At 37.3% G+C, this 25,274-nt stretch overlaps 1 protein-coding gene across 20 annotated transcripts in view; it reads left to right on the forward strand.

Annotated features, from left to right (window-relative positions):
* Positions 1–25,274, forward strand: part of TRPM3 (transient receptor potential cation channel subfamily M member 3) — a 921,715-nt gene that overhangs the window by 572,269 nt on the left and 324,172 nt on the right. For 16 of the 20 annotated variants that reach the window (XM_032290701.1, XM_032290713.1, XM_032290703.1 and 13 more), the window contains exons 2-3: positions 18,483–18,562; positions 20,253–20,457. In XM_032290701.1, the coding sequence (XP_032146592.1) occupies positions 18,483–18,562; positions 20,253–20,457 (285 nt within the window). Of the gene's footprint in view, positions 1–13,580; positions 13,933–18,482; positions 18,563–20,252; positions 20,458–25,274 lie in introns of those variants that run through there. The other 4 variants (XM_032290711.1, XM_032290712.1, XM_032290710.1 and 1 more) reach the window with 3 other exon arrangements.

The raw sequence follows: 25,274 nt of genomic DNA on the forward strand, positions 1-25,274 counted from the left end.
TGTAGTTATAACGTGGCCAAGGGAATAGAGAGATAATTTCAGGAAACAACAGAAAAGTTGATGGGTTTGGTGTCACTTGAGAGCCTGTAAAGGAAACTGCAGAAATGCAGAAATGGCCAAAAGCACCATTGCAGTGTCACCTTTTGTTAGCCCACAGAGGAGATGTAATTATTCTGCTAAGTCTTCGTTTGCTATTTGAGAGCAACAAATTAAACCCCACTAATCTACCTCACTCGATGGTACTTACCAAACTTAAGAGGCTTCAATTATCAACAGCTTAATAAACTTACTAATCTGCATTAAATGAAATCCTTTGCAAAATCACATTGAAACAATGAGTTAAGTCATAATCAGCCTGCCTGGTACCTACAGCCTGCTGTGGCTGAGCCCCAGAATGCACTGTGTAATCAAATTCCATGTTACTTAAATCTTGGAAAATTCCTAATAGGTTTTTTGTATGGGAGCGGGGGGTGGGGCAGTCACATTAATTCATATTGTGCTTTTGTAATCCGAAGAAAATTGACATTTAGGTGTAAGTCAAGCAAGAATGTAATTTATAACTGCTTAAATTCAGCTACCTCTCTATTATGATAAAAAGAAGGCTTAAAAAATATTTTAGTCTCTATATGGTAAACCAGTGTCCTATGCTAACAAAGTCCTCATATGATACTCATAAGGAATCCAGGGTTAGATCTGATTATATGAATGTATCAAATTATCACGTGTACCCTGAAAATGTGTACATCTAATATGTATCAATATAAAACTTTTTAACAAACAAAACTTGTAAGTCATTTAAAAAAAAGAATCCAGGGTTATCATCATGTTTATCAATGCTGACCATAGTCCCTTGTGAAGTAACAAGAGATAGAAATAGTCTTTGTTTGCAAAAGGAGAAACTGAGGCAATGGAAAAATCTGTCCCAGTCATAGTTGGAAACATGCAGACTACCACTTTATTCCTCTGTTCCTTCTTAACAGGCCAGGTAGGAGGGGACTGTAAGAACAGAATCACTAATTGAGTGGCTTAGGCTTCATATAAGGAGCCTCCAAGTTACTTGTATTGATATCTGACACAAAAGCTCAAGCTGATAGTAACATTGTCATGAGGAAGTTATCAGTGAGGTCTTACATGTCAAATAATGTGCAGAGCAATACAGATGTGCATCTAAGAATACGAAGCGAGCGATGAAATTAAGCTGAACAAAGCATTTCAGGATTTTGTCCTCAAATTTACAGACTAAGTAATCATTTAAACCTGCCCAAGGTGCACGCCACTGTACACACAGGCAAATAACAACTAAAATCCACCCGTTTAGGATCCTGTGGGCAAAATTTTGTTTCACATAGAAAATGCAGAATTTTCTATTTGGGTAAGACAAAAGCTGCCAAGGATCATCATTTAAAAACTACCCAAAAAATAAAAATCTGAACTTTTCCATTATTGTGAATAATGCTGACTAAATTTATTTTTCAGGTAGTCTGAATCTGCCTTTATTTTCTAAGGCTTAAAATATCTTGAGCAAAGGGGAGTTATAACATGTGATCTAAATTCAGTGGGAAAACAGAATTGATGGGCAATTATACTATTTAACAAATGGCTGAATTTAAATAATGATATCTACTGCCATTAAGAAAAAATGTTGTGTATCCTCAAAATAGCATTTGACAATCCAAAGCTTTCCTGAGATTTTTTTTTCATGGATCATGAAATATTAATTCGAAGGCATAGATATTCAAGAATGATGGTGTATACCCCTTTATCCTTCAAATGAGCTGTTAGGCTATACAGTAATGCCAACAGAAGGCAGGGTGGAGATTTAATACATAATTTCTCTTTTTTCAGTGTTTTCCAGCATAGAATCTGTAATGTAAAATTGGTGAATGCAACACTAGGAGTATGTCTACCAGATCTAACAGAAAAACCACATGCATGTGTGTGTCTTTGTGTGTGCACACACAGATGCAGCATAAATTGCACATGTGATTCAGTATAATCCTCAGTCAATTCAATGGCAATGCTTTAAGAGACTAATAGTTAAATTTGTCTCAATATTTTAAGGATTAATGGTTCCACTTATGCAATCATGCTAGGAAAGTAAAAGAGTAAGGTATTCCATTAACAAACATCTGAAAGAATGTTCCATCTACAGTCAGCTACTCTATTTTCTTGATAACCGTATAGTATTATCTATTATTTTAACAGATGTTTATTGAAGTTCTACCAGATGCCAGGCACTAGGGGTAAGGAAGGAGTTGAAAAGATAAATAGATATGGTCTGGTCCCTGCCCTAAACAAGCTTAGAGAAGATCATGAGAATATAGGATACCTGCACACTATTCGGATACAGAGTATTAACAGGCAGGCGAAAGAACAAAGTACTTGGAAGTTCGTTGTAAAAATTTAGGAGAAAGAGAAAGGAAATATTAAATCTTAAAAAGTAGACAGTATGAGAACAGGTAATTAACTTGCAACCACCTCTCTGAAGTTATGGAAATAGGGAAGGACAAAAATTTAATTAAATGAAATGCAACAATAATCATTTAAGTGCTTACTCTATGCTAAGAGCACTAACTCCGTGCCAGTCCCAGCTGAAATTCCTCTCCTGGCCAAAACTGACTGTTCTTTCTCAGCATCCTGGCATGTGTATTTACTTCTCTCTGTCACTGAAGTTATTCTCTGTCCCTGTGTTTTGCTTTCAAGCTGCGTGACATTGAACCAGCAGCGTAACCTCTACTGTCTCAGTGTCATCTCCAAAATGAGCTTAAGAAAAGCACTTCAGAGATTTGTGATGAGGTCCAAATTAGTTAATACATGCAAATAATTAGACCAATGTATGACATATTGCAATAGCTATGAAACTGTTATTGTTGCTACTATGAAATGTTATTGTAGTCTTTACTACCTCTGATTGATTTTCCTCCAGCAGGGTGTTTTGTGTTTTCCCAACTTAGATGTAAGGAGATCATCTGAGAATCTTACTAACATGCAGGTGAAGATCCAGTAGGTCTTGGGGTGAGGGGGTGGGGAGCTATGAATCTGCATTTCTGACAAGTTCCCAGATGCGGCTGATGCTTCTGGACCATGCACTGCACACTGATTAGCACCTCGTGCTTCATAATTTGGTGCTGGCCCACAAACTGTTTGTGAATGATAAGAGTATAAAAATTAAGAATAAGCATTTAGAAACTTATATGGCAATTTGCTGTTGCCACAAAATCCATGTCCATAATCGATTTTATGGCATGTTATAAAATTATCAGCTTTTAATGTAATGGATTGAAATTTTAAAAGATTCTTCACCACAAATCATTTAAGAAACATTGTTCTAGAACACAGCATAAACCTAAAAACAGATTCATAAAGCTTTGTACCCCTCAGAAACTAAAAGAGCTTTGCACAGGTCAGTGTTCAATAGATATTTTTGAATGCATGAGTGAGTCAATTAAAAAATAAGTAAGTACAGCTCTAATGGCTCATTTTCAAATTCTGCATGTAATGACTAAGGCTGGAGCCCCAGGTAGCATCAGCTTTAATGAAATACAATTAACTCTACAGCTAAGCTTGTGTTTGCCTTTAGTCTTAAAGATGGTTTAAAGACTTCTGCATTAGAACTTTAAACAAAGTGAAGGGTTTTCTCTATCTGATTCTCCCCTGTGAGATATTAGATTTGGGCATTTGTAAAAATGCACGCCCGCTTTCATAACAATTCACTTTCAAATAATTAAAATTGGGATCAACAGTGGGATAAGATACATACACAGAAGTATGTGATAAGAATTATACACATTGTGGTCTCGAGTTAGTATTTAACAGTAATGTGGCACCCAAAAAAATAGAGGGGAAAAAATTGTTCAAACAAAGGAATCATATTATTCTTTGGGGATCCAACTAGTACTGTAGTATATTACATGCCCTCACAAGTGGTGACAGTTTTAATGAATAGTCACAAATAATGTTATAATAAAACTAGCATCAGAGCCAGGAATTTCATGGGAGAGAGAGAAACAGACAGAGAAAGAGAAAGGGTGAGTGTGTGTGTGTTACGATTTTCCTTTTGCTCTTATGTCACCAAAAGAAAACAAGGTATCATTTACCACAAAGAAGTTAGTTTTCTACTCAATATTAGAGAAGGTACCTAAGATCTTTTGCAAACTTGGAGTTTAAGTGGATAAATGAACTAGGATACTTGATTTCCACTCCATGATTATCCAGTGATTAATGAGTTTATAATTACCTTATATCCAGCATAATATCACACTTACCCCTCATGTCCCAAATAGCAATTTTAGAATAAATCACATTATCAAATAAAACAATCTGTAGGGAGTTTCAGTTCTCTGGAGCGATGTAATTCTGAGATTTGCTACTTATAAAAATTTACATTTGAACTATCAAGTTTCCAGCGATCCCTCCCCCAACTCCCAACCCAGGTTATGAATATTTGTGTCCCTTTAAAGAAGCAATAATTGGATTAAAGACTAACTTATAACATGATATTTTTACCCTTCTATCTTTTTGTTTGTAATTGTTGAGGATCTAAAAGAAGGTTGATATGGCCGGAGGTCGTGAGTCGAGTTGACTTGGCATAGACACAGTTTGGAGAAGTGAGCTAGGATGTGACATGTCAGGCCTGTGAGATCCCATAATGAACCTGGACTCTATTCTAAAAGCAAAATAAAATCATCGAGTGACTGTGACGTGTGGCAGATGGAATGCCATGAGCTAATTCATCATTTTAAAAGACCTCTAGTAAAACTATTCGGTATGATATGGTAATGATGGATACCTGACATTATGCGTTTGGTAAAAGCCATGGAACTGTACAACACAGAGTGAGCCTTAATGTAAAGTACAAATTTTAGTTAATAATAATGTATCAATTTCCCAGTTACAAGGAAGATACTATATCAAAGCAAGATGTTAAATAATAAGTGAAATTATGGAGACAGGTGGAATGGGGGAGATATGAGACTGTACTTTCATCTCAATTTTTTTTGTAAACCTAAAATGGCTCTAAAAAAAATGAAGTCTACTAATTAAAGGGGAAAAAACAGTAACTTGTTGCTTGGTAAAGAATGGGTTTTGGGGAAAAATTAGAAAGCCAGCACAGTATTCTTTTAAAAATTAGCATAGCTTGTCTCAGAAGAATCTTGTTATCAGAAAGTCATTTTGGCAATGAATATTCAGAGACTAGAACTCTACAAGAGAGTAAGGTTGAGATGGTAGGAAAGCAGAGAGGAGAAAAAAAAAGTCACGTTTCCATCCAATGGAACACAAACAAATTGGAAACTAAATCTATATTTTTGTGCTATCTTTGAAAATTATTTTTATAATGTCTACCAGAGACTCACTTTATTTTAAAAAATTTTAATTATTTAATTTTTACAGTTTTTTAAATTGACATAATAATCATATATATTTATGGGCTACATAGCAACTTGGGATATGTAAAATGTATATTGATCCTACTAAAATTCTTTATACCTACTTTTGAAATGTGATTATATCTATGTGCATTAAATGTAAATTAATATATTTAGAGAAAGTTTATACATATGTCTATGTATGCATATGTCTATATATATGTATGTGTGTGTGTGTGTGTGTGTGTGTGTGTGTATATATATATATATTAGTATCTTCTAGGGTGTAAAATATTCCAAAGAGATTTAATATTAACACCCTAAAATAAGAATAAATCAGTAAGATGCATGCTTTGGTAGTGAGTCATAAGGAAATACATTAATATTTTGAAGTTAAGCCTAATAACCTTGAACAACCTTAAAATGGTCACATTAGAACAATATAACCAGAGGCTGAATTTATGCAGATGGATTTATTTTCTACCTGCCCATCTACTAACTTGACAGAGATGGATGCCTATCAGACAGAAATACACTTATGCTGCATTAACTTAATACCTAATATTTTTTCATTTCCAGAATGTAATAGAAATAACATTGCATTGATATTGGTGGATCTGTCTGCTTATAAGTTGCTTCTGAAGACACAAATGGAATTGATTTGTTTTCAGTTTCTCTAGTTAAATAATTCTTGTTAGGTTAAAAAAAAAAAAACTTTATAAAATCATGGACAGTCTCCGTATACTCTGACCTGAATGATTGTCAAGATTTGATTTATCATTTAGTAGGGGATGAGGCAAAAGAATACCAAGTTCTACTCTTGGAAATTCTCTCAATGGCAAAGTTATTAATTAATTGTAATAACATCTTAATAATACTTGAAGTCTCGTTGAAATCATATTAAAATTTTACATGTGCCTAATTTTTCAACCAGAGCGATTCTTAAGGATGACTGGAGTCTGGTGAAAATTATTTCAGAAATTATTTATTAATAATTACTTAGCACAAAATCTCTTTGTGCACTTTGTGCTAAGTAAGCACAAAACCGTATGTTCTGCTACATTTTTTTTTACTCAAAGAAATAATTCCATGAATTCATAAAAATTAAAATTTAAAAAGATCTCTTATTTTCAAAAAAGCCTCTATAACTACTTTTTACACATTAACGAGGGACTAACAATAAAGCAGATTCCCAGAATCCTAACGCTAGGAACTGGAACTAACCTTGAGGATCACCAAGATTAAGTCACTCCTCCAAGGTCGTATGTCTAGTTGTGAACAAGTCATGGCTAGATTGCATATCTTGAGACTCCTAATCAGTCATGTGTCCCCCACGCTCTGCCTTATTATTTCTTTGAATGGATAAAGAAAATAGGGATTTCAGAAATAAGCTCCAACAGCCAAATTTAAGTCTGTAATTTGTAAGGATAGAAAATTTGACCTCAGAATTGGAATCATCCATTGAATAAAATAAATCAGTATCTCTACCTAGAACACTTTAGTTAGGAATGATAATAAAGAAAATAAAAATGACAAAAATAAAAATGATGTACATGTATAATATATATGAATACATACATAGAGAGAGACAGAGAAACTGATTTTTTTTTTTTAGTAGTTAATTCTTACATGACAACTCTACTGCAAATGCTCTTGCAACTTTGCAACTATTTTTTCATTCTCACCTCTGGTCTGCCTCTTCATCCTTCCAGAGCCAAAGAGATAAACAAAATTAAAATCAGCTTGTGAATCTATGATATTATTTGTCACATGAATTCCACATTTCTACCTAACATAAAATGTTCCAATTTTGTGAGTCAGCACATTTCTTTGGCTTCTAACAAAATCAGAAGGTTTCAGGAATGATTTGTGAAAGCTAAACAGAATTAAGGATTTAAATCATGACATTATGTTGTTTCAACTCTGCATTTACTTAACAGAAGACAAGGTCACAGCTCCCACCAGCATAGCCTCCTTGAATATAGAAAACCTTCCCATTCACCGTATGCACTGACATTATCACAGTTAGATTGTTTTCTAACAACTGATTCAGATCTGTTGCTTTGTTTCAGAGCCTTGAGGAGGATATCAAACCTCAATCTCAGTATGTTTTGTTCATAAACTTGCCTTGCCTTTCCTCCTTCTTCAGTTAAAATTTATCCTACTTTTTAAAAGATGTACACTAGTTTTATAGAGCTGGCACTACTGTAGTTATGGTTTTTGGCTGACAAAAGCAGTAAAGCCTCTAAGTGTATCTATATGGCTTTTAAGTTTTTAAGACATTGTGTGGAAACTGCTACTGTATTGAAACACATGGTTAATCCTTGACCATAAATAGGATACTTTTAAAATAGGGGCCTGCATCCTCATTTCAGTTTTTCATCATTGTCTTTTAAGGTTGATGAAGTATATATATTTTTGTTAAGATCAGAATGATTAAAATGTACTTATTCTACCACAAAGAAGAAAAACATCATTCACCATCCCTAAAATCAGTCTCAGAGTATAAGGGATTTGGGACTCTATACTAAATGCCTGAGGGCTTTGGGTATATCAAGCTAAGCCTATGGCTGACATAGAATTTTGGCATGATGCTTAACCTCTATAAGCCCCAAGACACAGGATTTTTTTGGTTTTTTTTTTTTTTTTTTTTTTTTTTTAGACAGAGTCCTGCTCTGTTGCCAGAAGTGCAGTGGCATGATCTCGGCTCACTGCAACCTCTACCTCCTGGATTCACACGATTCTCCTGCCTTAGCCTCCCGAGTAGCTGAGACTACAGGCGCACACCACCACCCCCAGCTAATTTTTTTTTGTATTTTTAGTAGAGACGGGGTTTCACCATGTTGACAGATGGTCTCAATCTCCTGACCTCATGATCCGCCCACCTCGGCCTCCCAAAGTGCTAACCCCAGTTTTTATTTGTATCCTGGAATTTTATAATATCTGCCATACAATGTTATTAAGATTTCATGAAATTCTATATGTCATAGCATTTTGGGAACTGCGGAACAACTTATAAATATGATGTATTATTGCCAAGCAATGATTAACCACCTCATAATGAAGAAACAAATTTCCAGAGAAACAGAAGTATGATTTAAAATTATTTATAAAAATGCCTATATAGAATGACATGCTACATAAACATTTTGAATATATTTAAGTATGATTTACACAATATGACCTATTAATAAAAGATGAGTTTAATTTATCATTGTAATCATAGTTTATTGAATCTTTTCCCAATCAGATGATAAAAACATAATCTAACTAGACTTTATGTTAAGGTGTATATGATTTCAGTTTAGAGGCTATAAAGTGAATTTTAGGACAAGTAACTTCACCCCACAAAGAGATTATTCCCCTCAGGTGAATTATAGGGATGAGAAATTGGTATTGCCCTAGAAACAATGTTAAAAATAGGACAAGGAAGAAGGGAAGCATTCCAGGTGAAGTTATGCCATAGTAGACCTGGTTATGCCATAGTAGACCTACAATACTGTATATTTGCATTGGAAACTGGCACCAGATGATTATACATATTGGAATGAAAATAAGTGTTATATTGTATGACTCTTCCCCTAATAGAAGTGTGACCAAAATAGGGAAGAGGAACCATGGTCATGGCGATTCATCTGGCGGTGGCCAGCTAAGCCCATCGAGGAACACAACGTTTCATGCAGAGTTTTAAAGAATGCAGAGGCATTGATCAAGTACAGAAGGAAGAACCTGGTATTTCAATGAAGGGACAACATATTCAAAGTTTGAGAAGCCTAGAACAGCATGGTTCATGAGGGGAATAATCAATAATTTGGTTTGCTGGAGCATAAAGAATGCAAAGATTTGTACAGAAATGAAGAAATTTGAAGAAAAATACTTCCAGAGCCAGAGCCAGACTTTAGATGCTGAGCTGACTGTGCTGGGAATGGGGAGCCACGGAAGGGCCTTGATCAAGGGATGGCGCCATTGATTGTTTCAGAAAGAACACACTGATGGCAGTGTTCTTCGGAGGCAGCGGGCTTTGTCCGGGTCCTCTGCCATCGTTTATAGGTCAATGGCATCCCTAAATGTTAGAGAACACAATACATTTATTTCCAAGCATTAGAATAAAAGCAAGGAGCTTGAGGGACATTTAAGAGGGCTTGGTGCTGTGTTTCTCAAACTTTGGTCACTTTTACCATCGTGATTGTCTCTTATCCACAAATCATTTTTACTCTCATATATTAAATATTTTTGATGGACTCATTTGTTTCACAACTCCAAGAAGGAAAAATTATATCGTCGAGCAATAGTATTTGTTAAATATGCAGGTTTAGCCATTCCTCATATACTATATATTAATGTAAACCCAACTATCAAAAGAAAAATGCCCACCTGGGCATTTTTAGGGTGGTACCATCTGGGTACCACCCTAAAATCCTTCTTTAGAAAACATTGGTCCATGTAATGCCATCATTTTCTAATGAAGAATTAATGTGCAAGGAAATCAGATGATTTGCCTGTGTTTTCAATGTGCTAACCCTGTGCCACAGTTCTAGGTGCTGGGGCCACATAAGCTGGGGCAACATCAGCTCAACATCATTGAGCTGCTTTTTCACCCAATTTGTTCACTTATCTAGTCATCAGTTACAAAATCACTGCCCTCAGGAACTTACATTCTGGTGGGGAAACAGACAAAAAACAAAGACACAGCATAATGGCAGGTAATGTGAGGGACTATGAGGAAGTTAGAGGGAAGCAAAGGAATAAATAATGACACCACCATATGCTTTTAGATAGGATGGTCAAGAAAGACCTCTGAGCAGTCCAGATGTGTTGAGAGGGTGAATTGTGGCATATCTGAGCACGGTTCTGTCCAGGTACAGGAATGATGGGAGCAAAGTTCCCTCAAGGAGATCTTTCCTAACATGCTTGAGAAAGAGCAAAGGCAAGCTAGTAATGGTGCCATGAGAGCCTGTTGTTTTTTTTTTTAAGTCCACGACTACCTCTTTCTTCTTGACACATCACCATTCACACCCCTTTTTTCTATACCAAGTGTTGACCAGGGCCAATTCCAGCCTGCTACCTGTTTTATTGGAAAAAAAAAGCCATGGTAATTTGCTTATTTGTTGTTTATGGGAGGTTTTTTTTTTTTAGATGGAGTTTCACTCTTGTTGCCCAGGCTGGAGTGCAATGACGCTTTCTCAGCTCACCGCAACCTCCGCCACCACACCCAGCTAATTTTGTATTTTTATTAAAGACGGGGTTTCCTCATGTTGGTCAGCCTGGTCTTGAACTCCTGACCTCAGGTGATCCGCCCACCTCGACTTCCCAAAGTGCTGGGATTATGAGTTGAGCCACTGCGCCCAGACTTTGGGAATTCTTATGCTACGACAAGAGTTGAGTATTACTGTAGAGACTGTATTGCCCTCAAAGAGCCTAAAATATGTGCCATCTGGCCCTTTGCAGAAAACCAGAAAATATCTGTTGACCACTACTTTATATCATGCTTTTTAGTTGATGCGGTTGTCAAATATGAACATCCTGGAAAAATAATGCTTTGGACATCTTTATAGTAATGAAATATGCATTTTCCATGCCAAAATCTAAATAGATTTTGGCATGGAAAATGTCAAATCTGGTAGAAAATCTGGTTTCACTTTTTAAAAATGGAGTTATGTACCAGTACAAACATTTTAGTATTTTCCCTTCAGGTGTGATTTTTCTTTAACAATGAATGGGAAGAATAAGGTGTCTGCCATTGCATAAAGAAAGGAGTGAAGAGGAAGCACAGTAAGCATTACCCCTGTGGTTTTCTCTTGTTACTATTCAAATTATATTCACTCTAAAATACATCTGAAACAAGTTGATAATATACCGTCAGGAGTTGCCTTGTCCAGTGATGTACAAGATTTTATAAAGATCTATATGAACAGTATGGCCCAGAGCTACAAGTCTCTTTGGAGCTAATTACTTTCTTAAATTAAAGGGTCCTGAAGATAATCTACAACCTCACAGAAAAAATTGCTGAGCTCACCGGGGATTTCCTTTTTCACTATGCAAAAATGCCCAGGGTTCTGGCAGCAATATTTTTGTCTTTGATATAAAGTTCATGGAAGGCTCCTCTTATTCTGTTCTCTATCGAATAATTATTTATCTTTATTAAGGGAAAACAAACACAAAAACAAGTAAGACTAGAGAGAATAGGGTAAAAAAATACACAGGCGATAAACTCCATATATATGCAACTCAATGTTTAAAGTAATTCAGATGAAGGGTTGGAGTAGTAGCTAGTGAGGAAGGAAGCTGAGAAAGCTGAATAGATAAAATATTTCTTCCATTGGGAAGATGATCTACAATCAATGTATTTAATCTCCAGGCACACTACAGCCTACTACCTTGGTGTATCTTTCAGGTGTTTGCCTGCCCACCTGCCCAGCTCCCTCCTTCTCATTTACCCACTTCCCTCCTCTTCTCTTCTTTCTCTAGAAAACACCCTCCACATTATAAAACTTTCTTTTCCAAATCTTACCCACTGATCCCTCTATCTTTTTACTGAATTCTCCTTCCTTCATCTCTTCCTGAGATACTTATCCCCAATAACCGCCTATTATCATATGGTCAAGCTTGAGAATTGAAAAAAATATATTTTCTGACAATAGAAAATATAATTTTCTGACTATATATGGTTACAGGAGAAAACTTTGGAAAACATGGAAAAGCAAAAGGAATCAAATAAAAATTAGCTACAGTTTCCACCTTAGAAATGTTTCCAGCCTGTCACCTCTGTATCTATTTAAAATTTATAAATTTTCTGCCCTTACTATTTTATGGCCTGCTTTTTTTCACATAAAAACACGAAACTGTTTATTTATTTAGGTAATTAAGCAGTCTTCGGAAACCCGATTATGATCACCAAATGGGATGAAACACCTTTTAATTCATCTCCTATTGATTGACTTCGTTTGTTTCCACTTTTTCTGTATTGTAAATAACACTGCAGTGAACCTCTCTATGTGCTCACATCTCTGATGATTCCTTTGGAATAAGTGCTTAGGAGTATTACAGCTGCAGAGAAAGAAGGGTATATATGTCATTAAGGCTGTCATCACGTGTTATTCTGTAGCCAACTCCTAAAGACAGGAAAAAGAACTTCCTCCATCATGTGTTTAATGCTAAAGCTCAGTCTGACGTTTCACTTGGTTCTTGCTTATTATAATGTTTCCTCAGCTGAAAGTCACTAGGTAGTTTATTGTTTATTTTCTTTGGGGAAACCTTGCAAGTGACAGATCAGAAAATATGGGAGTTTGAAGAAGATCAATCCTGGAAAGAGCAGAGGGCCAATGAGATGGCTCAGGGTTTCATTTCAGTTTGAAATAAGTCACCCGGTTCCCAGTGTTATGCTTATTGAATGTCCACATGACACGAACTAGGCGACAGAGGATTACAGAAAAATGAAAACCAAAGCCTCACTGCCTTCACAGATTTACCATCCACAAGAAAAGGGAAGAATGCCATCTCTTAGCACTTATCTCTGTGTTTGGGAAGAGAAAGGCCCTTTGGAGATGAAGTGCTCATGTATTCACTTTTTGAAAAGTAGTTTTGCCTTCTTGAAATTTAAGCTCTTTTCTCCCCCAACTTGTTCACTTATCTAGTCAGGGATACTATTATCTGAATTATTCACTCTTGGATGATATTTGAAAGAGCCCTTTCTATGTGGCTGAACACCAGCTGGAATCTCTTTGTGGGGCCACCCCAAATAAACACATCACGGCATCACAACTTTTGATCTGCATTCATATGCCACCATGGTCACAGCTCACCTCTTTTTAATAAGGGAGCAGGACTGTAGGTGTTTCTAAACAGACACTTGGAGTTGCTAGAGGGACAGCAAGATGAGAAGTATGATCAGACAAGTTTTATTATTGACATTTTAGAAGTTGCCAAAGGTCCCCGGCAAACTTCAACTTCATTCTTCTTAGGCTCGTATTCAGGAACCAAAATATTCTATTGAAACACTCAGAGATTTTAGCAGTTTCTCTTTAAAGAAATGCTATCATTCCATTCTTTGGGGATGGTGGAACAATGCCGCTTGTGTGCTCAAAGCACTCAGATCATTCATACACTATTTCTTTAGAAGGATTTGCTTTCCAAAGTTGAACTTTCAGAACTCAGAACACCTTATCACACTTTCATAAGCTTTCTCTCTGAAAATGGAAAATGAAAAAGGGAGGGGGGAGCCTGTTAGGACCTGTGCCAGTTAAATCCGATCTCTCTGGGGATTTGTTTTTCTTCTGGCGTCAGATTAGATGTTCAAATCAAGCAGTGTTTGAGGGCTGGGAGGGAATGTCCATGGGACTCTTAGTGAGGCTAATCCCGAAGCAGCACATTCCAAGGGGCTAATCTGCCCAAGTTCATTGCTTACTTGAAACGTCTCTTGGGGGAAGAGCCGAACAAGTGACTTTTTTTCCAGTGGGCGGTCATAAGAGCATTATTAACGGAATGACCAGCCCTAGCTGCAGCAAAATGAAAGCAACAGGAGCTGCTCCGGGGACTGCTTTTGCCAGCACCCAGAGCCAGTGCTCAGGTAAAACGATTTCAGCTAACTTTTCTCTTGTTCAACTTCTCAATGTTGGATCTGGGGACCTAGAGGAAGACCAAGGATCAACACCCAGGGAGGTGTACAGGGAAAGGGCAAAATGGACATATGCATTTTGTACCTTTGGGTTGAGGATATTTGTGCTGATGAAGACAGGGTATACATTTGAAACAAGAGAGGGTGACAATGGGAAGCTTTGTAAAACTTTTCTTGTAATTTCTTCCTATAAAGTTAGTGGACTCTTTTTCCTAATCTTGTAATTGCTGGTCTGAGTGGCTGTGCTTCTGTTACATTGCCCTGCTGAAGAGGAGATTGCAACAGCCCTTTTCAAGGCTTTTTGGAAATAGATTTAATATACCCTGTGTGTATGTGCTTGTAAATCTTCCTGCCTGGAGAACTTGATTCGATAAGTAAGAAGATTCAGAGTAGTTTGGGGACTAACGTTTGTAGTAAAGACTGTAAAAAACATTGACTCCTGCTTAAATGAAAGGACTTATTTTTTTCAAGCAATATTTACAGACTTTTGTTTCCATTATTTTGATGCTTTATTGACTGTGTATTTGACTTTCAAAATTAGCAGTTGCTTTATTCTTTGAGGGTAATCATTATACTTTGTTCAATGTGAGTGTCCTCATGTCTGTTTTAAATATGATGTCTTTTAATTTTTAGCCTTTGAAAAACACTTTCATTATTATACATCACACATGACTGGTAATGCAGAAAGACAAGAAAGAAAATAGCCAGTCCTTCACAAACTCAGTCATGGTTATGTGACCATTCTACTTTTAGAAAAGAATGTACAGAAAGGTTTTCTGAGGGCCAATAGAAACCATCTTTTCTAAGCGTACATGAGACTTCCAAAGTATATTTTAAAAGGAAAGATTTTAAGACATGATGTCTGTTTAAGTTTTGTATTAAAAGAGAATTAAAGGGTCAGCTAGAAACATAGCACATCAAAACTATTTCATGGTTTCTAACAATGGGGATAACTATTCTCGGCTAACCGAGTTGGATGTTGAATCAAAATATAAACCTTCCCGTTGAGTAGTTCAAAGTCTTCAAACAGAGAACAGGAATTTGTTTAGGAGAAAAGTTAAACCATGATTAAACATCAGAATGCTCTCTCCAAGAAAATAAATGTAAAAATCTAATATATGATGTTCACACTAAAGACCTGAATAAAAGCATGATAAAGCAAAGCTCATAATATAGTAATTATACATGATATTTTATAGAATTCCTAATTCATGTATTATACCTGCATTCTTTCGATTGTGTATTTTACTTTTCTACTCAAAGAAAAAAATCCAATTTAATTACGAATGATGGGAAGATTTCTTAATGTTTTGTTTCTCTTTTGTTTCCTTCCCAATTTTCTGTGTCTTTTCAAGGGAAATGATTAATCTGCTAATAATAGGAAATAGAAGTGGATTATCAGTCTTTTCGCTAACAATGGTGTAGCATTTCACCTTTGAGAAGGTAATTAAGTAGCAAAACTACACACAAATCAAATTACTTTTTTACTGAAATGTTAACTAGCTGGCAATCCATATGTAAGAATTCTTACCACCCATCATCTGATTAAACCTTTCAGTGCTTTCCAAGTTAACAATGGGATCCATGAGCAAGAAAAATAGGGAATATGTCATTGAAAAGTCTAGTTCATTTTTCAATGTAGCCCAGATTCTTAAGTGAGGAGTCTTGTGCTTACATTTCTTTGTTGTATAGCCATTTCTCGTATTCTGGTGTCTTCCTAATGTCCCACCTTCATCCTTTACCCCAAGGAGAAAGAAAGAAGACATAGCAAGAGTATTCATTCCTGCACATGTGGGGACTGGAAGAGGGGAATGAGAAGGTGAAAGATGCAGAATGAACTGGTTCCAAGACCTATCTCTGGGAGTCCATCTCTGTCCAAATGCCTGGGCATGTACTCCTGGGCATGCTTAGATAGCACTGTCCATCGGAAGGGTATTTCATGTCAATAACATCTAATGTTTTAAGAGCAGTTTAGCACAGCGGGTAAGAGTGTGAACTCTGGAGCCACACTGTTCAAGTTCAAGCCCCAGCTTTAGAACTTATTTGCTGCACTTCTCTGCCTCAGTTTCTTTATTGGTAAATGGATATAAAAGTGGTGCTTTGCTCACAGAGTCTTTATGGGATCCAGGGAGACAATGTATTAATATATTTGGCACAAGACCAGGCGCATGATGCACCCTTACTGAATGTTAGCCATTGTTACTACGTATTGCGCTCCTGCTACATGTGCTAGGTACTGTGTCTGAATCATCTGATTAGATTATCCCAACAACTCTTCCAAGTACCTGGAATTATCCACATGATATAGAAGAGGTTCCAAAATGTAAAATAAGCTTCCTGTATATCTTGTTAGTGGCCAGCCAGGGCTTGTGGGCTCCTATAATCCCCAACTCAAAGGAAGATCAATTTAGGTCGGGTCTCTTATAGCAATTTCATAGTCCCCTCATCTGAGGCTTCATCTGAACTTTTAGTCCCAGAATCAACCCCGGACAGGTCTTTCTTCTTGGAGCAAAGCATGGTACCCCCAAAATCATGATAACAATGCTGTGTTTCAGGTATTGCTATTGTGTCCATTTTATAGATGAGGAAAACCGAGGATCAAAGAAATCATGTAACTTTCTCCAGGCCACAGAGTCCCACTCACACTACCTTTTCTGGATGCAAATCTCATGCTCTGCCAACAATAAAGCTTGTTCCACTTTCTCTCAGGGAGTATAAGTCAGCACTCTAAAATTCCCAGATGCTCTACCACAAAAGAGCCTTCTGAATGCTGGCCAAAGTGGAACACAAAAAGAGAAGGAAAGTAATTTCTCCTTTTTCTGCTCTCTAAAGTGTAGGAAAAGTTGGTTTCACATGTCCAGTAAAGAACATTTTACCGTCTTTCTGCCAAGAGATATTATCAATGAAAGTATTCAGTGTCTAGAGAAAAATCATGGCCTATGAATAGTTTAGCTAACAGGCTTTTTACAAAGAGAAAGACTGGCTGTCTATGCTGCTAAGCTCATTTTTGTTGCGAAGATGTAGCCACTAGCCTTTCTACCTGTTCGAAAAGAAAAATATTTGAAAATAGACACTGGGAACTTTTCATGTTTAGCTGAAAGACAAAACTGCAAATTTACCTTTGTGGTATGAGAATGCAGAGGCCCACCTGGACCTGAGGGTCTCTGAGGTAGGGTGGGTGCTTTTTCTCATGTGGACGATGCATGAATAACCAGAAATTATGCCACCAGATATTGACCATTACCAAAACAGGATGCAATTTCTTTGTGCCCCTCAGTCATGGCTCATGTTGCTCCTTGTGAAATATGCATTGTCATGAGTATTAGGCAATTACTGCCTTCGTGCCACATTCTTGCCTAGACCTCCCTTGTGAGAGAGGAGGGAGGTGCGAGACTGAAGTACTGAGGACCAACCAGAATTTAGCACAGCTTATAGACGTTTGAGTCATTGGCAGAGTCAAGATTAATTATGGCGAACACATGGGGGCTTATAACAGTTATCACCAGTCATCAAGACAGGTCAAGTCAACAGCTCAGTTGTGCTTTAGCCCTGTCTATAAGAGTATTAATTTAGCACTGATGCTGCCTTAGAGAGAAGATGACGCCATGTAGAAATAATATTACAGGTTGCTCTAGCAACTTCCATCTTAAACGCTTAGAGAAGGAATCATCTGAGCAGCTCATGGAATTTCATGGGAGACTCCTCTACTATTTCAAATGCTGGTAAAGAAAACCATAAAGGGATGCAGGATGGACAACGGCTTTGGAGCAGAGATTGTACAGTTTTCCGGAATGTCCTTTGCCCATGTGGGAACTGAATCTCAGTGGCAGGACTTCTGGGTGGACGGGCCCAATAGTGCCCATTCTAAGAAGCTGTATATGCTGTGCTGAAAGGCTTGTGGGGGTGCAAAAAAAAATGTGCTGCCTTCTTTCCAAAGCCATTGGACTATGATGAAAACATTTTTCTTCCTCCTGCTTTTATTTTCTTCTTTCCCCCTCTATACTTAGCACTGCTAATTAGAAAAATGCATGGTGATACATTAGGCCTTTTGAGTTATATAATTTTGTTGCCATTTTTCTTTCCTTTTACAAAGAAAATCTAATGGAGGGGTCAGCCATGACAACCTTATACTTATTTAGATGTTTTTCTTCCCACTACTGAATACTTGTTTTCTGTAATGTTTCAAACATACTATTCTATCCCTCCAAATTTATTTTCTCTGCAAATAGCATTGTCTTTCTTTTTTGAATTTGTATATGATTCCATCAATAACTTTTTTTATTATGGCCAGTTTCTTTAATTCTCAATATTGTGATGTTAAATAACCTAATCAGCAGGTACAGGGAGTAATTGATTTTGTCGTATTCAGTGTTTATGTGTGAAATAACCACAATTTCAATTCGTGATATACTAGTCTATTATATGATTATGAAATTTTGCTTTCTAGTTAAAAATATTTCATGGTATGCTCACCTTTCCTCTTTTTTTGTTTTCTTTTTCAGGCTCAGAAATCCTGGATAGAAAGAGCATTTTATAAAAGAGAATGTGTCCACATCATACCCAGCACCAAAGACCCCCATAGGTAATCTTGCTGTCTGTAATGTGTTGAGAATGTGACGCAGTAATTATGCAAAAAACCCACAAGAGTAATCATGACCTGTTGCAAGGAAAACATTGTCAAATCAAATTCCTTTTTTTTTTTCTTTTTATTGTTTCTGGGCATCTTTGAAGCAATCTTATTTATACATTCTATATAATATGTCATGCCTACAATTAATTCTTAATCTAAGTGCCTATAAAGAAAAACATATATGCCATTGTGGCAGGGATTAATCACCTTACATAACAGTGGGTTATGGTTTTTTGTTGTGGCTATTGGTTTTTCCCTTTAAGTGCTTCCTCCAAGTGCTTAGTTTGTACCAACATGTTCTGCAATAGGAAAAAAGGAAACTTTTAAATAAAAAACCTCCTAGCAGATTTCTAACTAGACTGTAGACTTTCAGATTCCCATTTACGCACATCGTTTGTACCCTACTTACCTTCCTGAGGATCCACAATATGTAAGATAACATCAACAATATGTAAGATAAGAAGCATTTGGGATAAAGTAGCAAATAAATATACATCTGAAATGCCTATATGAATGGGCAGTTAAACAAATCCGTTTAAAATGTAGACAACAGGGCCAGGCGCGGTGGCTTAAGCCTGTAATCCCAGCACTTTGGGAGGCCGAGGCAGGTGGATCACAAGGTCAAGAGATTGAGACCATGGTGAAACCCCACCTCTACTAAAAAATATAAAAATTAGCTGGGCGTAGTGGCACACATCTATGGTCCCAACTACTTGGGAGGCTGAGGCGGGAGAATTGCTCTAACCCGGGAAGTGGAGGTTGCAGTGAGCCGAGATTGCGCCACTGCACTCCAGCCTGGCGCCTGGTGCCTGGCAACGGAGTAAGAATCTGTCTTAAAAAAAAAGAAATACATATGTGTGTGTGTATATATATATAGGCTACAGAGTCTTAGAGACTGTCTGTGTAACCTTGCACAAATTATCCAGCCTTCAAAACTACAGTATTTCATCTATACAGTGGGTGCTAAATTGTTAATTTTTACTAAATGGCAGCTATATATTTTAACTACTACTAATAGTCATAAAGGTAGTAATAGTAATGTGTGAAGAACATTTTCATGATAGAGCAAAGTTGAAGTTTTCAAATATATCATGAATTTTTTTTCATTATTTTGTCAAGAACACTTAAGCCTGCAGATTTTTATTCTCAGAATTGAATATTTGACAGCAAATGTCAATTGGGAAGAGACAAGTTCATTTGTGACTCACATATAAGTGAGATTCCTCATTTAAATGTGCATGTTAAACTTCTCCCCCTCAAAGCTCTTCAGAGACCTTCGTGCTTCGGTAGATTTGATAGATGGGCTGAGTGAGAAGTAGAAAAATCCAGAGAACTTTTGTTTGCAGGGTCCAATCCTGAACAAAATGCCAGGTACAAAAGAGGTGGATGGAGAAGGACAGGAGGCATATTACAGCTTACACAGCTAAAGGAAAATGGGGAGAGGGGAGAAAAGAAAAGATATGTATATCATGGAAAGCTTACGTTTACCGATGCCTGATATAGTAGCCACATAGTAGAATTCTACCTGAGAATTGACTGACAGGTATTGGTACAAACTATAGATTTCTCCAGCACGTTGCCTGAAGTGTGTATTACAATAGTAACTAATACCAGGGATTCACTTTAACCTCTTCTGTTATAGGTGTTGCTGTGGGCGTCTGATAGGCCAGCATGTTGGCCTCACCCCCAGTATCTCTGTGCTTCAGAATGAGAAAAACGAAAGTCGCCTCTCCCGAAATGACATCCAGTCTGAAAAGTGGTCCATCAGCAAACACACTCAACTCAGCCCTACCGATGCTTTTGGGACCATTGAGTTCCAAGGAGGCGGCCATTCCAACAAAGCCATGGTAATCAGAGCCATTCAGTTGCTCCCAAATGCTATGTCAAGTCTCAAGTCCTGCAAAGGGGTGGTTAAGAGCCTGAAATTTAGTCTTCGGGCCTAATCTCAACTCTGCCACTGTCTGATGAGGTGACCTGCTCTGAGTCCCCTGACACTGTGTGTCTCAGCTCTTCCTCTATAAAATGGGGAAAAATTTCCTCCTGGGATTTTTAAAGTAATTAGTGACTTTTAAATAATTCATGACTTTTAAATAATTATAGACACAGTGACTCATATTATTATTTTAAAATAGCTTGCAATAGTTATTCATTGTTTATTATATTATTTTCTGGGTCTTATCCATTAAGACATATTTTTCTAACTCCTTTTTTTCCCCCTTTGGTGAGAATGTGTTGCCTTTAGGCTTCTATTTTGTTCTGTTGGTTACTATCATTTCTCTTAATTCAAAATGCAAATGATTAACTCCACCTATTTCTTTCCTTGTTCTGAATCTTGCTATCCAAATTAAGTGCTTTTTCTCCAAGCAGCTGTGCTCAATAATATTCTCAATAGAAGATTCCACATAAAAAGCTTTTTTTGAGTTGGGGAGACTTTAGGAAATATGCAAATGTTACTGCTAAGAGTTCTTACTTTCGAATTTCACCTTTCATCATGGGCCACTTCCTAGTTAGCTGACGGAATTTGTCTAGCACGTGTTATGAAAATTCTATTTTCCAACAAGCTTGCTTCTAACTGTTACAAGAGAGAAAGAAAATTAGCTGAGGATAGAGCAGGAGATGGCTGTTCTTGGGCATATCAAAGAATTTTTTGAGTCTAGAGAAAAAATTTTGCTTAAAGAAGCATGCTACAAAACACAAGGGTGTCACCTCACATAAACAGTGGTCTAAAAATGTGCAATGAATACACCTTTCTTCTCTTTTCTCACCTCTCCCTTCCCTGTCTCTCACCTCTTCCCCTTTCCCTGCCCCTCACCCCCGCCGCTGCAGTAATTTCTTTACCAAGAATGGCTGACTGAGCTATTTTCACACTTCTTTTCTATGAAATATAATTCTGAGTTATATATTAAATTAAAACCAGTTATGAACTATATTTTAGAAATGATGTTATTTGCAACCTCCAGCAAGGCTTGAGAAAACAATGAATGAGTTAAGTAGTCTTGGCCTATACAGAGCTAAAGGAAATGGAAATCTGTCAACTTCCTCACTCCCTTAAGGGATACATTTGCCCACACAAGATTATTAAGTGTCCCCAATTCAGGACAGTCAGCATTCACAGTACTCCCTGTAAGAAAAGTGCTGTCAGTGAGGATGTGGCTTTCTGGGCAATAATCATTGCAGAGTGGTACACCCAGTGCCTTCACAGGCTGCTTGAATAGTGCCTGCAAGCCTCATGTCATTAGTCCAGTAGAGGCATGATATGCCTCTGGTCATCGTTTCCACTGCTAAGAGTTAGTGTCAGATATGGAGCATCAATATGCCTGTAAGTAAGAGCATTCCTCAAAGTTGTCAACTTAGGAGATATCTGATGACCATGATGCTGCCATTGTCCAAATGTGGATTCATCTGTCTTTTGGGGACTGATGTCAGTGTATAGATCACAAGAGAAAAGTAGTCTGTGTTTTCATCAAATGATAGTTTTAATGGAAAATGAATCAGAAGTAACTGAAGTTCATAAAACCCAGAGCTTAGTCATAAATAACTTCTGCTTGTTTTTACAAGTCCAGTCTATGCTATGAAGATAAAGTTTTCCACTATTAAAAAATATCTTTTAAAAATGGAGTGTTACTAGTTAAGTATTAGGAGTTTAGAAGTGAAGAACGTAGATTGGGGATTTAGATAATACAAATTTAACCCAGAACCATTATATAATGCTATGACATAGAGAAAATTAAATTTTCTGAGCCTCAATAATTTTATTCTGTTGTATAAATGGTTGGCATTACTGTCATAAGCATTAAATGAGATGACTTATGTAAAGCATTTGGCACAATGCTGGGCACATAATAAATGTAAAATTAATCTAGCTGCTATTTATATTATTAGTACTATTATCACTAATATTTGCTTCAGTCTCTAAACGAAATTACAAAAACATTTTGACAAAATATTTTGAAAGACACTCATTTGGATGCACATGTGTTGTATATTATTTTAAAAAGGCAAATTATACTTTTTCAGTTAATATTTTTAAATTATTCCAGAAGTTCTCACCCCTTAGCCTGCTGGTTGACCACAGCATCTGAAGCCACGCTACATTTTATTTACAGCCTGACTGTCACTAACAGGCTATGGGACTTGGTTTCCTTAGCTTCCTACTGCCTCAGTTTCCTCACTTGTAAAATGAGGATAGTAATTCCTCTTTCATATGGCTATCTCCAGGATTAAATGAGTCAATACATGTTAAGCACTTAGAATGATATCTGGTGTTAAGGCTGAACGTGTATTTGCTGTCAGTATTATTCCTATAAAGGATTAACTTACTGTACCTGAAAGAGACGCTTTGTGATTAAGATGCATGATCTTGAAGTCAGACAGAACTGGATATCAGCCTTCACTCTCTCACTGTTTAACCAGAAAGTCTTGATAAAACCATTTAACTTAGCTGAGCCTCAAGTTTTCTTATCTATAAAGCAGGCATAGTTGCCTGATTTGATGTTTATGAAGATTAGAGAGAAAATTAAAAGTAGCTGGTATATAGCTAGTGCTCAAGATGTTTATGAAAATAATAACTACTTATGAAAATAACAAAGAGTAGTGAAACAGCTTCCTTTCCTTCCCGGAAGTCCAAAGATGTGTTAGAATATTTCCATAGGGGTGCTAGGCTGCTTAAGTCAGCTATCAGCTCTGTTCTAGTGAGTGGCATTGGTGACAGTCACTGAGAGGAGGGTGGGACCAGGGCACCAGCCCATCACTGACAAAGATCTGTGGTCTGTGGATCACCATATTACACACTTTGACTTCTACTTTCAGTCAACCTCCTATACCTACTCACTCCAGCAAAACACTAAGTGAGACACTGTTACCCATCAATCATTGAACAGCTGCCGTGGGTATGCTGTTACAGTGGACAAAACCAAGATCCCTTCTCACGACTTTCCTGCTTTGAGTTTTTTTCTTTTTCTCCTCTTGGAAATTTGTAGTACATTTGATAGACCCTAACAACTCTGGAGACTGGAAATCCAAGTGAGTTTATTAAAATGTGTATCCTTCATAGTATTAAAATACTTGTGCAATTGCTTTCAGAATCTATAGCAAATAATGATAATCACAATAATAACAGCAACTAAAATGTACAGATCAGCTACTGCATCCCTGGCACTGTGCCAAGTACTTACCTATGTTACCTTGTTTTATGTTTATAACAGTAGTATTGTCATTCCTACATGACAGAGTAAGCTACTGAGGCCCAGAATAATTAAGTGATTTCTCCCATATCACAGAGCAAATATATGCTATATGTCTATTATAATATTTCACAATGGAAAGGAAAAACTCTAAGAAACAGATAGATCTTCCACTCTGTGCTTCACAGAGGGGACATATGTGGACACTGGACTTGACAGCCCTCCTGAGGCCCCACCTGGCTCTATGGAAGTCAGAGCTGTCTGTTGGTGGTCGGGTTTAAGCAAAGTCAACTATATACTTTATGGAACCCAGTACAAAATGAAAATGTAGGGTCCTGGCAGGGACAGAGAAATCAGTCCTTCCTTCCAATGTCTGGCAGCCCCAACTCTCACTGGACGGGTGACTCCTGCCATGGGATTGCCACCTCCACCCTGGGACACGGTTGGTATAGGCAGGTGAACTTCTGCCAAGTCGTCCATGAAACACAGCATGGTTTTGCCAGCCCAGGACAGAGAATGTTGTTCCCTATCATCACCCTGAAGTGCTACAAGGTATACACTCGCCCCTGACCTTCCCCATCCTGGAGAGGCAACAAGGAGGTAGGACCAAGGCTGTGAACTGAGGCTCCAAGTCTCCACTGTCCCATCAGACTTCATTTACCAAACACAAATTCAAGGATAAAATTGTTAACAATTTTAAGACAGCAAGTGCACAGCAAGGGAGCCTAAGCACTGGCCTTCTGAACAGTGTGACTGTATTGGTCCCACGCCCAAGAGCTGGCTCTAAGCTAGGTCTCAGAGGTTATGGTCTCAGAGCTGTCACTACGAGAGTAAACTTTTCTTTCTTTCTGAGTCTAATCAGCCAAATGAGAACCAATTTACCTTCTTATTACAACCAAATATTTAACAAGTGCAAGTTCCAGCTATTCATCCAGACATAAATAAGCGTTTTGTCCACTTTGAAAACTCGCCCTTCAATTATTCTGATTCTTCTGTCTAGACAAAGGGGTGGAGTTGTCCATAGGTCAGAGGTCTCATTTTGTCTGGCAGGATAATTGTTTTGTGCCAACCTGTTCCTACTTTACCTCTTACCTCTCAAACAAACTGGCACACAATTTGTAGAAAGGGAAAATCAGCAACCACCATCTGTTAAAGAGTGCCAGTCTTTGCATGGGGAAGGCATGGTTAATTTTTCACTAAGATTTAAGTCACATAGGCCAACTTATTTAATATGCCTTTGGTCCCCTGCTTCTAACAAGAATTCTTGAAAGTTGAAATGACTTTTGACAAAGTGGTCAAAAAACTCTAGAGGAAGATTGACTTTTCTTAACTTTTTTTTAAGGCAGCCCAAGATGAAGCTTTTGTGTTGCCAATGTGATCTGGACGTAATATGAGACAGTCTGCAGGAGTTTGGGTAGAGGATAGATTTGGAGAAAAAGCGCATCATAATCATTACTACAATATTGCAGGCCACGTGAGCC

Source organism: Sapajus apella, unplaced genomic scaffold (genome assembly GCF_009761245.1).
Source record: "Sapajus apella isolate SASKATOON/1434 unplaced genomic scaffold, GSC_monkey_1.0 scaffold24, whole genome shotgun sequence".
NCBI lineage: Eukaryota > Metazoa > Chordata > Mammalia > Primates > Cebidae > Sapajus > Sapajus apella.